The 16,491-nt window shown below is 31.0% G+C and overlaps 2 protein-coding genes across 4 annotated transcripts; both read right to left on the bottom strand.

Moving 5' to 3' along the window:
- Window positions 1–169: 169 nt before the first annotated feature.
- On the bottom strand, window positions 170–5,172 carry LOC11436804 (protein HOTHEAD). Its single transcript, XM_003611118.4, has 6 exons — window positions 5,035–5,172; window positions 3,972–4,317; window positions 2,848–3,152; window positions 1,593–1,981; window positions 506–1,071; window positions 170–370 (listed from the first exon to the last, which is right to left on the bottom strand). Exons 1-6 carry the CDS (start codon window positions 5,114–5,116, stop codon window positions 316–318), a joined length of 1,743 nt encoding a protein of 580 aa, XP_003611166.3. The 5' UTR covers window positions 5,117–5,172; the 3' UTR covers window positions 170–315.
- Window positions 5,173–9,011: 3,839 nt separating this feature from the next.
- LOC11437245 (protein HOTHEAD) lies at window positions 9,012–14,922 on the bottom strand. 3 transcript variants are annotated; one of them, XM_039834161.1, is made up of 7 exons: window positions 14,781–14,922; window positions 14,552–14,691; window positions 12,328–12,580; window positions 11,288–11,592; window positions 10,473–10,861; window positions 9,352–9,917; window positions 9,012–9,214 (listed from the first exon to the last, which is right to left on the bottom strand). In XM_039834161.1, exons 2-7 carry the CDS (start codon window positions 14,631–14,633, stop codon window positions 9,160–9,162), a joined length of 1,650 nt encoding a protein of 549 aa, XP_039690095.1. In that variant the 5' UTR covers window positions 14,634–14,691; window positions 14,781–14,922; the 3' UTR covers window positions 9,012–9,159. The 3 variants fall into 3 exon arrangements, with proteins under 3 accessions (XP_039690095.1, XP_003611165.1, XP_039690094.1); XM_003611117.4 differs by having other exon boundaries at window positions 12,328–12,673; window positions 14,781–14,921; XM_039834160.1 differs by lacking the exon at window positions 14,781–14,922 and having other exon boundaries at window positions 12,328–12,673; window positions 14,552–14,735.
- Between the last annotated feature and the right edge of the window lie 1,569 nt (window positions 14,923–16,491).

Here is a 16,491-nt window from a genome sequence, read left to right as displayed (position 1 = left end):
GAAAATTGTTGATCCCTTTTTACTAAGGAAAGAAAAACGTTTAAAATTTCTTCCAAAGCAATCCCTCTGTATATAATTCTCCCAAGTCCAAACAAATCTCGTACTCTTACATCCATTCTAATTGAAATAAAACAAAACAAAAAAATTCATTAATTTTTCGGGATTCAAATGAACAAAGATACAGTAGTATATATTCATTATGGAGTAATAATAACTTGATACAATCTAAGTCTAGAGTGGATTTTCTCAGTGACCATACATCAATTAATGAACATCAATAGATAAAAATCATATGTTAAATTTATTTATACAATATTAAGTGGTTTCATCATCAGCAAATCTCTCTCTCAATATTTTGACTCCCATATACCTGCACTCCAAATTAATAAAAAATCAAGTACCATAAGATATCTGAAAACACAAGATAAAGGAGCAATTTCAACAATGTACACACATTGTCACACACAAATGAAATTCATATGCATATACTAACTGTATATTTTACCTTCCAAGCATCATAACAGTGGCTTGAGGATTAGTTCCAGGAGAATGATTAAAGGTAGAACCGTCGATTACGCGCAATGCGTGGACACCAGCAACCTTATAATCACTATCAACAACCCTACCAACTTGACAACCACCATGATAATGCCATATAGTCATCACAGTGTCTCTACAAAATTGTTCCAAAGACATTGAAGTATTTGTGTGTTTAGGCAATAAATTTACTGGTGAATTTGCTGTCATGTTAAGTAGCATAGAAACTGACATGTTTGTGTATTTAAATGGAGAAAATGCCTTTGAATCTATTATTTTCTCAATTGTGTTCATGCCTTGTATGCATCTTTCTAAGTCTCTTGGGTCTTGGAAGTAGTTAAATGTTACCAAAGGGTTCTCATTTGGATCGGTGTTTCGGAGCTCCAAATGACCCGTTGAAATTGGCCCCAAGATTTTTTCTAGAATGAATCCACCCCTGAATGCTTCTTGGTCCAGGCTCTCCATCCTCTCTATTGCTTTTGCTATGGCTTCTGGGGTCCTTTGCTTTGGTGGCAACTTTGAGAATTGACCAATCTGCATTTGTAATATTTGTGAGCAAATTAAAAATAACATCAATATTTATACTTAGAAATATATGAAGGCGGACTATGGGATCTCACATTCGTGACAATGTTGACAATCTGATGACCATGATCGGATGCTCCATAAAAATACAGATTTTTATTTTACCGATAGAAAATATCGCGATTGAATATGACTTGTTCAATTTTGATCAAACGACTACCGTCCGACTGCATGAATGCATGGATTCCTTAATTGCAGGGGAGTCGGGTTTGAAAAATATTTTTGTAATATTTGCTATTTGTTAGCTAGGTCATGCCATACCATACCATATTGTTTATTTGGTTTTGATGTTAACTTCTAAATAATAAATTGACGTGGATGAAACTTAACCGGATGAAATTCCATGTGGTTTTGAAAGTCTCACATTAGATTAGATGTAACATGTCTTTAAAAAGTAAGTCATAGGTCAAAGACATATCGCACTAGTTTGTAAGAATTGATTTAGATCGAACACAAATTTTAAAATGTACCTCGGGAGAAAACATTCCGAAGTCTCTTTGAGAACCGGTGAATGTTGCGCCGCTAGCGGCTTCAATATAGCTGCCAAAGCTGGTAATGCCAACAACAGAAATGAGGGAAACCTCTACCGGAGAAGGAGATGGGACATAAACAGAGTTCATTGGGTTATCTGACATTCCTTGTCCTACAAATGGTTGATGTAACACTACACTGATGTTATGTTGCTTAAGGTGATGTGCTGCTCCAATTCCACTCAACATCAGAAGTTGTGGGCTACCTAGTGCACCAGCTGATACTATGATCTCATTCTTAGTCCCATGATTCAAGTATGCCCTGTGTTCTGTCCCTCGTGCATCCTTGTATAGAACTCCATGTGCAATTGGCTTTGAACTTAATCCACCTGTTTGATATCATGCACAATGTATTCACATAATCATCATTAAATGGACCGAGACAACAAAATAAATATTAAAAGTATGAGTAAATTTTGCTCAAAAAAAAAAAAAAGTATGAGTAAATTAGCATGCTAGTACTTCAAAGTTAAAGATTCATTCAATTTAGTCATTCCAATTTGTGAAATGGCAATTTAGTCTTTCAATTGAATAGAACTAGTCAATTTAATCATTTTTCAAATTTAGCACTATAATTTTAAAGGTTCTATATTTATATTGATATAACAAGCGGCAAGTGAAGTTTTTTTTTCGGTCAAGTAGTTTAGTGGCTTGAATTGTACCTTTTAAGGTGAATAAATGGAAAATTAGAATTTCAAACTTCAACCACTGTATATATAATTCAATGTTTCCGCCAACTAAGCACGGGACAACATGGTGAAGTATATTCTCTTTAAAAAAAAACATGGTGAAGTATATTTATTGGTCCATCAAAGTGAACTAAAAAATAGTCAATATTAAAAAAATATATTATTAAATAGATGGTTATTTTTAAGTTCACCGTGATGGACCACTAAATATAATTCACAATGTTACCTTCATCATAACATGACACTATTCAAATCAATATTTATGTTTTTCTTTAGTTGTCATTTATGTTTAAAAACAAGATATCTTAATGGAGGAATTAAATTGATTGATTTTCTTTAATTTAATATACCGATTTATCAATTTGTCAATTTGAATAACTAAATTACCCTACATCTTACAATTTCGAAAACTAAAATATTCATTTGCTAGTAAAAGAATGCACATTGCATTTTTTTTTTGTGCATGAAATGAATCAAATCATATGATGTAGAATTAGAATGAAAACCTTTGCTTTTTGTAAACAAGATTCTATGAACGGTGGCATGCAAAAGAAGAGTGATTGTGTTGGTGTTAGCATATTCCAAAAGATCAGCTGCAGTGTGTCTATGACCATTATGGTCAAAGATTGTACCTCCAACCTTAGTCCCATGAATATGATCATAAGTAAAGCCATTGTAAGGCAACACACCTACTTCCAATAATCCATCTCTAACTGCTGATTGCCATTGACGCATAGGAGGCTGAAAAGCCACCACTCTCTCCACCCATTTATATGATTCATCCACTAACTTTTCATCCCATTCAGCTTCACTAACAACATCAAAAATATACATGCTTAAAATCAGCTTTATCAAAATGTCATAAACTATTTTAATAGACTCTCTTCAACACTTTTCTTTTTGTGTAAATTGAGAATCGCAATCTTTTGAGTTGGATAGCACTATATAGACAACACACTTTATTACCTAGAGTTTTAATGTTGGTGTTGTGTTTCTTGAATTTGAATTTGACACTCCTATCTCTTTTAAGTGCTCTTGAGTTTCTTAAATATTATTTTTTACACAAAGTCTCTTAAATACTTTGTACAAGTGGTTCTTATATAAGATATTTAATCTATAAGCTATATGTCAATAAGATGATACTTGATTTTTAACACTTTCTCCGACATTTACTTTTTTATTGGTAAAATCAATTTAGGTCCTACGACTTTATATGTGACTCATTTGCAAAGCCTTACACCCTCATTGATTTTATATATTAAATGAGTAAGTGTTAGAAAGAGTGTTAAAAAAAGACCATCTTAACATTCATCGTGTGAATAAATATAATTCTTATTTATACAAGTATACCATGAATTTCTCTATAAAAATAAAAATAAAAGTTACAAAGTTTTATGCATTATTTAAAAAGTTTAATCAGATAGAAAATCATGACATTACTTGACCCAAAACAAATGATATTTGTACATAAATAGTTTAATAAGCAATAAATTAAAAGAAAAAAAAAGGACTAAACCAAAACTTACTATCAACTTTATATGTAGGTATAAATCATTAGATCTAGAGTTGTGACCATAGTAGACTTACTCCTGACCGTCTTGAGAGAATGGTTTATTTTTGTGTTACATACCTTACGTAGCGAGGGCTTGCACGAGTATAGAAGCCGGCATTCAAACAACTTCCACCACCTAGAACACGAGCTCTTGAATTAATAACACCATCTTCAGAAATGAATCGTTGAGCAGGAGAGGAAGGAGATGGATCAGAAAGTGCAACACCAAAGGCACTTAAATTGGTTATGTTTGGATTCCCATAAGGTGATCCACCACGTTCAAGCACCAAAACCCTATGATTTTTGGACAGTGTTGCAGCCAAAGGACACCCTGCAGTGCCACCACCAATTATGATGTAATCATAGAAGGATATGATTGGTGCTGAAGTTGCATCTTGCATAAAACTGTATTTTCTACCTGTATCTGTATATAATCATGATTTTTTTTATTAGTTTTACACCTTTTCCAATTGCTAGCAACATTTATTTATTGGTAAATAAAATAAAACCCTAGGTAATGTTCTATAGGTTGATTAATATATGTTTGGTTTGTCCAAATTGAGAAATTGAGGATTAGTCATTAGATATCAAATGGTTTGAGCTAGGGATCTAGCAAATTTTAAGGTTTAAATTGAATATTAAAATGAAGTTTTTCTGTACAAAAAAGAAGTTGTCACTCAAATAGTCAAATTTGATCTTGCAACCTAGTCAAGAAGAGATAGTTGCTGGACCAGTTGAGCTACATTGTCATCGTATAGAATTTTCAACTTTCATATTTAATATTTGTACAGTAAAATTCGTTTGGAGGCCTAAAAGATCTTTAGAATTTGGACCGTCTTATGTTTGGATCGACCCTAGATATAAATATAATATAACCATGCTACTTTGCTTCTTCTTTTTTTCTCATTAATTTTTTTTTTTGAGAGATTTTTCTCATTAATTATAAGTAGGATATTTCGAAGTGGTTCCCTTTGTTATAATGCACGCAGATTCAATCATACTCAATAATTATAATCCACATTAGTTATTACAACATTGTTACCAATTTGACAATCTTATTTAGCTGCAATTAGCTAGTTACCGAGCAAAATAGAGGTAAACAAAATATATTACTATTCCTTCAAAAAAAAAAATTTATTACCTTTTATAGATACACAATGTTTAGGAGAGAAGACAATCCCAACAAGAAAAAGAAGAATTAACCTCCATAGCAAAACACTCATTTTAGAGCTTATGACTTCAAATATGATAGTCCTTGTAAATGGAATATATATGGTAGAGTATGTTGTAGTGACACATACCAACCCTTCTTTTTGTGATGATTATATAATGTGCAAAGCCTAACGATACCAGCGGCTATAACTTTGACTAACATAAAAAGATTACTTACTTTACTCAAAAATAAAATAAAGATTACTTGCTCTTTTGTTGCATAAATTAAAACTAATGTTATGATGAGTAGTTGAAACGAAGAATTGCATGTATGGCCCACAGTGGTTCAAGAAAATGCAGACTTTGTGATGAACTAATTTATCTCCCCCATGGTCCTTGTAATGCTTAATTTATTGCACCTATATATCGGGATGAAGTGAGAATATATATCAAGACAAAGATAACATATGTTACAAAAATAAATAAGCAAAAAAGGCATTTCAAAATGTATGTATACTTTCTCTCCAAAAAAAAATGTATGTATATTATCCTTAAAAAAAATGTATGTATATTATATCTAAAAGGAATGCATGCATATTTTTACGGTGGTTTTTTTATTTCAATTTTATTTTTCATTTATTTGAACTGTTTTATCATTTTTATAATGTTATCTAAATTATCAATAAAATTTTTAGTTAAACACATTGAAAAAAGTGATTGTAAGAAAGTGTTGAGTCCGGTAAACGATCCATACAAATAACCCTAGAACATACATTGTCAATGTTATTTTAAGTATTAAGAACCTGAAATGTGGGTTAGAGGTTGTAGTGTTTAGATGGATAAGGAGGTAAAATAATATGTAAGCCTATATGTTAGCTAGGTATGCCAATAAAGTGTGGATGGAAGAAATACCAACCCATATTGTGTACCGTAATAATTTTCATCATTAATAATAGTTCCATTTGTTTTTTTTTTATTTTTTAAAAAACAATCCACAATAATAGAAAACAATATAAGACATTATAAAAAAGTTTATTTTGATCTTAATTACTAAAAAAATTATGTGTTATGTTGTGCATCTTTACATTGAATGTATTTGTTGTTCCTTTTTACAAATAACTCTATCTCCTCATTAATTGAGGAGTTACCTTCATCGGAATCATTATCCGTTTATTTTTCCTCCTTAGCTTTGGAGTTGAGGATTTTAGTGCATACTCTTTTTTTCTATGTCCTTCTCTTTTTACTTGTGCTTTTCCTTTTTCTTCAATCTATCTTCATGCTTGGTAGGTCTGTGAGCTCTTGCCCATGTTCATCCAACTTTCTAAAGAGATCAGCTACATCCAATGTGTTGAGATTTTGTGATTCTTTGATGGTGGTAACTTTAGGTAGTCGTTCTTTACCCAGACATCACAAAACTTTGTTAACAACATCTTCATTTGGTAAGGTTTTACCAAGTGTTACATAATGCTTTAGGAGAAAAAAATCTAGGTTTTGCTAGAACCAAGAGTTGAATCTATGCCAAAGAGGGTACAGGGCTTGACCTTTACCAACCCAACAAGGGAACCATACAGTTTAAAATGGCAAAAACCCTCCAAAACACGTTAGACATTTCGGATTTTAGAATCCGAAGAGGGTGCACGAGAAACTCAAAGGATGGAAAAAGTATTAGCCGTTTTAAATTATCATATAACATATTTATAATAAAATTAAACTTTTTTAGGCCTTTATCGATTCTATAAGAAAATTAGCTTTTTGAAAAACAATTTGCACAAACCTAAATTTTATATGTCTATATACTTATATTAAAAGTAATGTCCCTTGAATTTACCATTTTGCCCCTATAAGGGGCAATTTGGTAAATTATTAATTGGTTGAGTTTTTTGTTCAATGTTACCTATGAATTTCCATTTTTGCCCCTAACCAATTTTTTTAATTATTTTCTAATTTTTATATTTTTAATAACTTTTAATTATTTTTCAATTTTTAATTTTTAACTTTTTCAATTTTTTTCTCCCAAATTCAGTTGCTTCTACATTGCCGTTGTGGAAGATTAAGGTATCGTTTGACCCGACATTTTTCAAACTTCTCTACATTTTTAAGGAGAAGTTAGGTCAAACACAATATCAATTAAGTACTTACTAAAAAAAGTACTTTTAGAACAAATAGGTTAAATCTAGGGTTAATATTGCATCACCGGTTAACATTTAGAAATAAGAGATGACATTTTGCATAAATTAAATCTAGGGTTAATATAGTAAAGTCACACGAAAAAATTAGGTTAAATCTCGGGCTAATATTGCGTCACAGGTTAACATTTAGAAATAAGAGATGCCATTTTGCATAAATTAAATCTAGGGTTAATATAATTTGTTTAGTAAAATTAAAGAGAAAAATTAAGAGTGATTTGTTTATTTTGATTTCCCCAACAATTAACGTTAACATTTTGATCAAATTAAACATGGTTAATTAAATAGGATTAATACAGTAAAATTAAGCAAAGAAGTTAGGTTAATTCCAGGGCAAAATTTTGCGTCCGGGTTAACTTTAAGAAATAAAATAAAATAGGTTAAGTATAGCAAGACGGGTTAACATTTATAAGTAAGAGATTAAGTTAAGTATAGCGAGACGGGTTAATGGTTATTCCTTTAAAAAAAATAGCATATAATTGGGAACATACTTTTATTTTACTTTAGATAAACATTAAATGCAAAAGTGTGGGGGAAAAATTAGGTTAAAGTTAGAGATGACATTTTGCATAAATTAAATCTAGGGTTAATATAGTAAAGTCACGCGAAAAAATAGGTTAAATCTAGGATTAATATTGCATCACAGGTTAACATTTAGAAATAAGAGATGACATTTTGCATAAATTAAATCTAGGGTTAATATAGTAAAGTCACATGAAAAAATTAAGTTAAATCTAAGGTTAATATTGCGTCACGGGTTAACATTTAAAAATAAGAGATAAGATATGACATTTTGCATAAATTAAATCTAGGGTTAATATAGTAAAGTCACACGAAAAAATTAGGTTAAATCTAGGGTTAATATTGCGTCACGGGTTAACATTTATAAATAAGAGATGACATTTTGCATAAATTAAATCTAGAGTTAATATAATTTGTTTAGTAAAATTAAGGAGAAAAATTAGAAGCGATTTGTTTATTTTGATTTCCCTAACAATTAACATTTTGATTAAATTAAATAGGGTTAATACAGTAAAATTAAGCAAAGAAGTTAGGTTAAATTTTGCGTTCGGGTTAACTTTAAGGAATAAGATATTATAATAGTTGTTATGTTATTTGTTATGTAGTGTTTTAGACTCTGTGATGCAAAATTTTGATTTACGCAGCTTTGATTTTCATATTTATAAAGAACAACAATTTTCCGTAATTTATAAGATTTCTCCTTCGAAACTAAATTTTAAAAAAAATACGTTATTCAACCCGTGCGAAGCACGGGTTTGTAACTAGTATTCTCTAAAAAAAAAAAAATCCACAAACCTAAATTAAATCAATTGATTAAGAAAGTTAAAGGAGTTAAGGGTTTAGAAGAAGAAGATAAAGATTTACGGTGGCAAATCAAATCTCTTCTTGAGAAGAAGATATTCACCCTTCGATACTTGAATCTTCAATTGTTTTTAACGTTGCTGCATGACGAAAGCTGGATTCGAACCTAGGGACTTGATTAAGTTAGAAGTGATTCACATCATCTCATCTAAATGTTCTTGGATAATCATACTCTCGTTTTGTTAATTTTAATTCAATCCTCGTTATTTTAATGAGTTTTAATTTTCATTTATTTATTTTTATTTGAGTTTGAATTGGATTTTTGTTCCTTTTAGGTGGAGAATTTTCTATGAGAATAAGCTTTTGATTGTGTAATTTCTAGAGATGTTTGTTTTGGTGTTTCAGCATACAATAAGATCTATATACCACCTAATCTAATGGTATTTTTTTACTCGCATACGATGAACGTGATACAATATTTTATTCATTGTGGAGTAATATTAACTTGAAATAATCCAAGTCTAGAGTGGATTTTCTTAGTGGCTAGACATCAAATGATGAACATGAATAGAGAAATACTAAAAATTAAATTTATCAATACAATATTAATTGGTTTCATCAGCAGCAAGTCTCTCTCTCAATATTCTGACTCCCATATACCTGCACACCAAATTAATAAAAAAATTCAAGTACCATAAGATATATGAAATCACAAGATTAAGGAACAATTTCACCAATGTACACACATTGTAACACACAAATTAAATTTATATGCATAGACTAACTATATATTTTACCTTCCAAGCATCATGAGAGTGGCTTGAGGATTAGTTCCAGGAGAATAGTTGAAGGTAGAACCGTCGATTACGCGCAATGCATCGACACCAAGAACCTTATAATCATTATCAACAACCCTACCAACTTGACAACCACCATGATAATGCCATATTGTCATCACAGTGTCTCTACAAAATTGTTCCAAAGACATTGAAGTATTTGTGTGCTTAGGCAATAAATTTACTTGTGCATTTGCAATCATGTTAAGTAACATAGAAAATGATATGTTATTGTATCTAAATGGAGCAAAAGCATTTGAATCTATTATTTTCTCAATTGTGCCCATGCCTTGTATGCATCGTTCCAAGTCTCTTGGGTCCTGGAAGTAGTTAAATGTTACCAAAGGGTTATCATTTGGATCAGTGTTTCGGAGCTCCAAATGACCTGTTGAAATTGGACCTATTACTTTCTCCAGAATGAATCCACCCCTTAAAGCTTCTTGGTCTAGGCTTTCTATCCTCCCTATTGCTTTTGCTATGGCTTGTAGAATCATTTGCTTTGGTGGCAACTTTGAGAATTGACCAATCTGCATTTGTAATATTTGTGAGTAAATTAAAAATAATTTTGTTTCATCAAACATTATACTTATAAAAATAGGAATGTAGATTCTGGTATATGATACGATCTTGTATTCATGTATTCGTGACGTTGGTAGTTGTATGATGATTTTGATCAGATGCTCCAACAAAATACAAATTTTATTTCTATTTTATAAATCAAAATATCGTGCTTGAATATGGACCGTTCAATTTTGATCAAACGGCTACCAATGTCCGGCTGTATGAATACGTTGATTTCTTAATTGCAGGAGAGTCGGTCCCAAAAATAGTGTAATATTGTTATTTGTTAGCTAGGCCATATTGATGTTTATTTGGTTTGGATTTTAACTTTTACATAATAAATTGAGTTGGGTGTAACTTAGCAAGTGCAATTGCATGTTGTTTTGAAAGCTTTGCAGTAAATGTAGTATGTCTTCCTAAAAGAAAATGTACCATGTCTTGAAAAAGTATTAATAAGTCGAAGACATATCGCACTAGTTTGTAAGAATTGATTTAGATGGAACACAAATTGTTAAATGTACCTTGGGAGTAAACATTGTGAACTCGCTTCCATTACTGGTGAAGGCTGCACCGCTCACGGCTTCAATGTAGCTGCCGAAGTTGGTAATGCCAACAACTGAAATGAGGGAGACCTCTACGGGGGAAGGAGACGGGACATAAACAGCGTTCATTGGATTATCTGACATTCCTTGTCCTACCAAAGGTTGATCTAACACTACACTGATGTTGTGTTCCCTAAGGTGATGTCCTGCTCCAATTCCACTCAACATCAGAAGTTGTGGGCTACCTAGTGCACCAGCTGATACTATGATCTCATTCTTAGTCCCATGATTCAAGTATGCCCTGTGTTCTGTCCCTCGTGCATCCTTGTATAGAACTCCATGTGCAACAGGCCTTGAATTTGATCTTTCTGTTTAATATCATACACCATGCATTCACAAAATAATTATTACATGGACCAAGTCACCAAAATAAATGGGAAAAGAGTGAGGAAATTAACATTTTAGTACTCATATTTAGTCATTCGAATTCGAGAAATTGCAATTTAGTCTCTTAAAATGAACCGTTAGTCAATTTAATCATTGTTAAAATTTAGCAAATTTAAGAGATATCTTGGTGAAGGAACTAAATTATTGACTTTCTTTATTTTAAGAGACTAACTTACTATTTTGCAAATTTGAAAAACTAAATTTCTGGACTCTTATAATATGGAAGAATGGAATATTCATTTACTAGTAAAAGAATGCACATTGCTTATTTTTTTGGATCCATGAAATGATTTATATATATATATATATATATATGAAGAACAGAAGAAGAATTATAAGATGAAAACCTTTATGTGTTGTAAACAAGATCCTATGAACGGTGGCATGCAAAAGAAGAGTGATTGTGTTGGTGTTAGCATATTCCAAAAGATCAGCAGCAGTGTGTCTATGACCATTATGGTCAAAGATTGTACCTCCAACCTTAGTCCCATGAATGTGATCATAAGTAAAGCCATTGTAAGGCAACACACCTACTTCCAATAATCCATCTCTAACTGCTGATTGCCATTGACGCATAGAGGGCCGAAAAGCCACCACTCTCTCCACCCATTTATATGATTCATTCACTAACTTTCCATCCCAACCAGCCTCCCTAACAACATTAACCAATGCACACAAAAATATAATTGATTAAATAAACACATTATATATATGTATGTATGTCATAAACTATTATTATGCGCTCTCTTCAATAGGGTAAATATAAAGAGAAATGTTAAAAACACTTTCTATCTAGCATTTTATCTAACACTCGCTATTCTATTGAGTATATTTATGTAGAGCTCACCATTTTATGCATGACCAACTTCTAAAGTGTGTTATGGTATCCATGTGAATTTCAGTCAATAAGAAAGTGAGTGGTGTTAGTGAAAGTGTTAGAAAGTTAGTGTCCATATCACCCCACAATTATCCTTTGCCATTTGATCGAGTTTTGGTTCACCCCCTATAAAAAATACTTTGGATTTCAACCTTGTAATTTGAAGATTAATCTTTAGTTTTGAACATTCGTGACTTTTGATTGTATAAAATAGACGATATGACATGCAATAAACCAAATTTTGCTTAAATGGCAGAGGACGGAAGTACATTAAATTTTGAAATTTGAGGTCATGCCGGTCTAAAACCAAATAATCTTACAAGGTTGAAATCCTAAGTTTTTTTTATAGTGGATAAACTAAAAGAGAGTAAAATTCAATAATATTAATTGATATGATTAAATTATTTTTGTTTTAATTTTTTCATTTTATGTGAGTGTGTCTAAATCTTTTAGATTTGGAGTTGTGACCATAGTAGACTTACTTGAAAGAATAGTTTATTTTTGTGTTACCTTACATAGCGAGGGCTTGCACGAGTGTAGAAGCCAGCATTCAAACAACTTCCACCACCTAGAACACGAGCTCTTGAATTAATAACACCATCTTCAGAAATGAATCGTTGAGCAGGAGAAGAAGGAGATGTATCAGAGAGTGGAACACCATAGGCACTTAAATTGGTTATGTTTGGATTCCCATAAGGTGATCCACCACGTTCAAGCACCAAAACCCTATGATTTTGGGACAGTGTTGCAGCCAAAGGACACCCTGCGGTGCCACCACCAACTATGATGTAATCATAGTAGGATATGATTGGTGCTGAAGTTGCATCTTGCATAAAACTGTATTTTCTACCTGTATCTGTATATAATCATGATTTTTTTTATTAGTTTTACACCTTTTCCAATTGCTAGCAACATTTACTTATTGGTAAATAAAATAAAACCTTAGGTAATTTTCTATAGGTTGATTAAAATAGGGTTGGTTTGTTTGTCTCGTAGTTCATATAGTAAAATATGGAAGGGATATTTACTACGTGGGTTAGGGTTCAAACTTGCAATATCTCTCTTCCGCCACTAAGCTTTTTGAAATAAACCTCTTTATTTTGGTGGGGAATAGTAAATTACTTTGAGAAAATATACATCAGCTTCACATGCTGATATTATCATGGTAAGTTCTACATATTTTAAGAGTGAAAGCAAATATTAAAATGAAATCTTTTTTATTAGGGGAGACATTAATTGTACGTTGCACCACTCATGGAAAAAAAAATACGACCTTGCAACCCATTCAAGGAGAGACAGGTACTAGACCAGTTGAGCTACACATCTATCGTACAAAGTTTTAACATTTCAACAACAGTAAAATAATTTGCAAAATCCTAACAGTTAAAACTTTAAAAAACGGAAAAAATATATGTTTTGAGGTCTAAAACCCATTAATAAATTCTGTTTTGAGGCCTAAAAATCTTAGAAAATTATACTTTTTTGAGGTCTACAATAAGTGTTTAAACATCTTATGCTTTGGCCCCTTCTGCATATAATAAGGTGATCTGTTCATCCACTAAATGATCCAATGTGCTAAAATATGGTGTTAATTAAGGCTTTGTTTGTGAGTTTGGAGGAGAATGGAGAGAAGGCTTTGAAAAAAAAAAGAATAAGTAAGTGGAAGAAATAGAGGATATTGGGAGGAAGGGCTTTGGGGGCTTATTTTTCTTCAATATATAAAACCCTCCTCATTTGATAGAACTAAAAAATTATATTGGATGAGAGTTTTGGGGGTTTGAGAGGGTTTATATGAATTCTTTAAATTTAATATATGTTCTTATAATATTCTTAAAATTAAAAATATATTAATCATAAGCATCAATTTATCACTCTCTCAAAAAATACTATTTCAAAATTTGTGAAAGGTTTCACAATTTTCCTCTATAATTCAGTCCCCCAAATCTTTTCCTTCCCCTCCTCTCCAAACTCGCAAACAAAGCCTATGTAAACGACCTCTATAAATATTTAGAATTTCGTTTTTAATTCCTACAAAAAAAAAATTACACTTTGTTGTTCTTGTAACATTTTCCTTTAGCATTTTTAGGAACCAACAATGCAAACGGAAAATTTTGATAAAAATAAAAATGTTGATGGAAAATTTTACAAAGATTAAAAATACTGACAAAATTTTTTACAAAGACTAGAAGTGTGATTTTTTTTGTAGGCAAAGAAAACAAAATTATGGATAATTGCAGAAATTATTTATTTAATTAACCCTAAAATATACTACTAGTATACACTACTAAAAAAACAAAAATTAGTGAAGAAAATTTAGTGAGGGAAAACATGAAATCCCTCTCAAATTTCATCACTAAGTTTTGTGACTAAAGAATTTGTGAGAGATTTTATTTTTTCCATCACGAATTTCCCTACCTAATTTTGCTTTTCCTAATGGTGATATTTTCATATAATATATTTTTTTAACGGCTATTTTCATATAATAATGGAAGCTTGCTTCCTAACATGCTCCATTTTAGGAGGTTGGATGAGCAATCAACTATATGTAACCATTCTAATTGCTTTCTTCTAATTAAACAAGCTACTCAAAGTGGTTCCCTTTGTAATGACCATCTAATCCACCTTCAATTAGTTACCGACCAAAATTGAGATAAAAGAAAATTACAATTTAAGATCTTTAAAGAGTATCAAAAAACAACCGTTAGCATTTCTTGTAAAATAATATTACTATTACCTCTATGAGATGCACAATGTTTAAGAGAGAAGAGAATGCCAGCAAGAAAAAGAAGATTTAGCTTCCACAACAAAGCACCCATTTTAGAGCTTATGACTTGTGAGGAACAACAACAAGGCTGATAAACTTCAAATATTAATCTTGTAAAAAAAAAAAAAAAAAAAAAACTCTTCAAATATTGATAGTCCTTGTAAATGGAATATATGGTGTATGTTGTAGTGACACATACCAGCACTTCTCCTTGTGATGATTATATAATGTGCAAAGCTCAACAATACCAGCCGCTATTACTTTCACTAACATGAAGATTAGTTTATTTTTACCGCAAAACTATGGTGCGTATGTTTCAGCATTAAAAAATGAGTAAATTACACTTTCATTCTTTTAAAGAAGATTGAATTATTTTTCTCTCTCATCTTAGGTTTAAATACGTATTTTTATCTCCTCTTATTCAAAACATATTAAAAAACATTTCATTCATCTCCTTTAAGAGAAACTTGAATTATATTCTCCCTCTCTCATCTTATGTTAAAATATATATTTTCATCATCACTTATTCAAAACATATTAAAAAACATTTAACTCCCCTCCTTTGAGAGAAGCTTGAATTACATTATCATCCCCTCTTATGTTAAAATCTAAACTTTACTCCTTTGATAGTTTTTTTGTTTCTAATAATCTAGCAAAAAAAATTTATCTAACACATTATGAAGAAAAATAGTATTGCAGGTTCATTTTAATATAATCAAAATTTGAATACATATAGTTTTAAACTCTATTATAAAATATAAAAAAACACCCAAAATAAAATTAATATATGTAAAAAAAATATTAAATTCGATAAAGTATGGTTATTTAAAAGTCAATTTTATACACTACATTATAAAATTCATAACATATCCTCCCTTTTCTTCCTCTCTCTCTTCTCTCCTTCTCAAATCCTAGTCGTCACCCTTTTCTTTTTTTTTCAGAGGGGTGATTTTTGGCTCACCCCTCCGATTTGTTTTTCCTTATATCATAATTGAATAAGTGATTTAACATATTTTCTGCTTTTTTTCGTTTGTTTTTGTGATTTTGTCGTCTCTGAACGACTTTGTTTGTTTTCATTTCCCGTCTTAGTGCGATGTTTATTTGATTCGAGTTGAAAGATTTGCTTTGAGCAAGTGCAGATCCGATCAATGACAATGACTTTGGCGTCGTCAACGTTGCAGATCTGAAGACATGAGTGTTCGATAGACATAAATATAGTCATATTAATCATATTTGTAGGCATATGTATTTTGCCGTTTTATGTTATTAACATGGATGCTGTGAGTTTGTTCACAGACTCATCCTTTTTTGTTTTTAGCGAATTAAGATTTGTATTGTATAGAAAAGGAAAAAAAAATTCGTAACAAATATATAAATTTAATTATCATTGACATTTAAACTATAAAGAAATGAATTTATTTTTTAAAATTATTTTTTATGGAAAAAATATATTTTGTCTCGAAAATTTTAAAACTAATGCTTTTATATTATTTTTTTAAAGAATGCTATTATACATATGTTGTGTAAACAACAACAAAAAAATATAAGAAATGCATGCATCTCCCGCAAATAATTAAGAAAGGACAGATTTTATGATGTACCCTTTTATCGCTCCCACAGTGCCTTAATTGCCCGCCTAATTTATTGCACCGGTTAGGCTAATTAACCAATTAATGGCACCTAATATCTGTCAACCGTTGTACTTTTATTATTTATTGCTATACTAGGGCTGTGTTTGGTAACACAAAAAAGTTAGCTTATAACTTGTTGGACTAGCTTATAAACTTGTTTTGATAAAATGAGACGTGTTTGGTAAAAAGTTTTTCTCACTAGCTTATAGCGTTTTTTAAGAAGCTAATCTAAGTAGCTTTTTAGCTTATAGCTTGTAGCTTTTTATACTTTCTTCCCAT

This window comes from Medicago truncatula, chromosome 5 (assembly GCF_003473485.1).
Source record: "Medicago truncatula cultivar Jemalong A17 chromosome 5, MtrunA17r5.0-ANR, whole genome shotgun sequence".
In the NCBI taxonomy this organism is placed as follows: domain Eukaryota; kingdom Viridiplantae; phylum Streptophyta; class Magnoliopsida; order Fabales; family Fabaceae; genus Medicago; species Medicago truncatula.
Note: the sequence above shows the minus strand (reverse complement) of the source record. Positions and strands in the feature narration are given on the sequence as shown.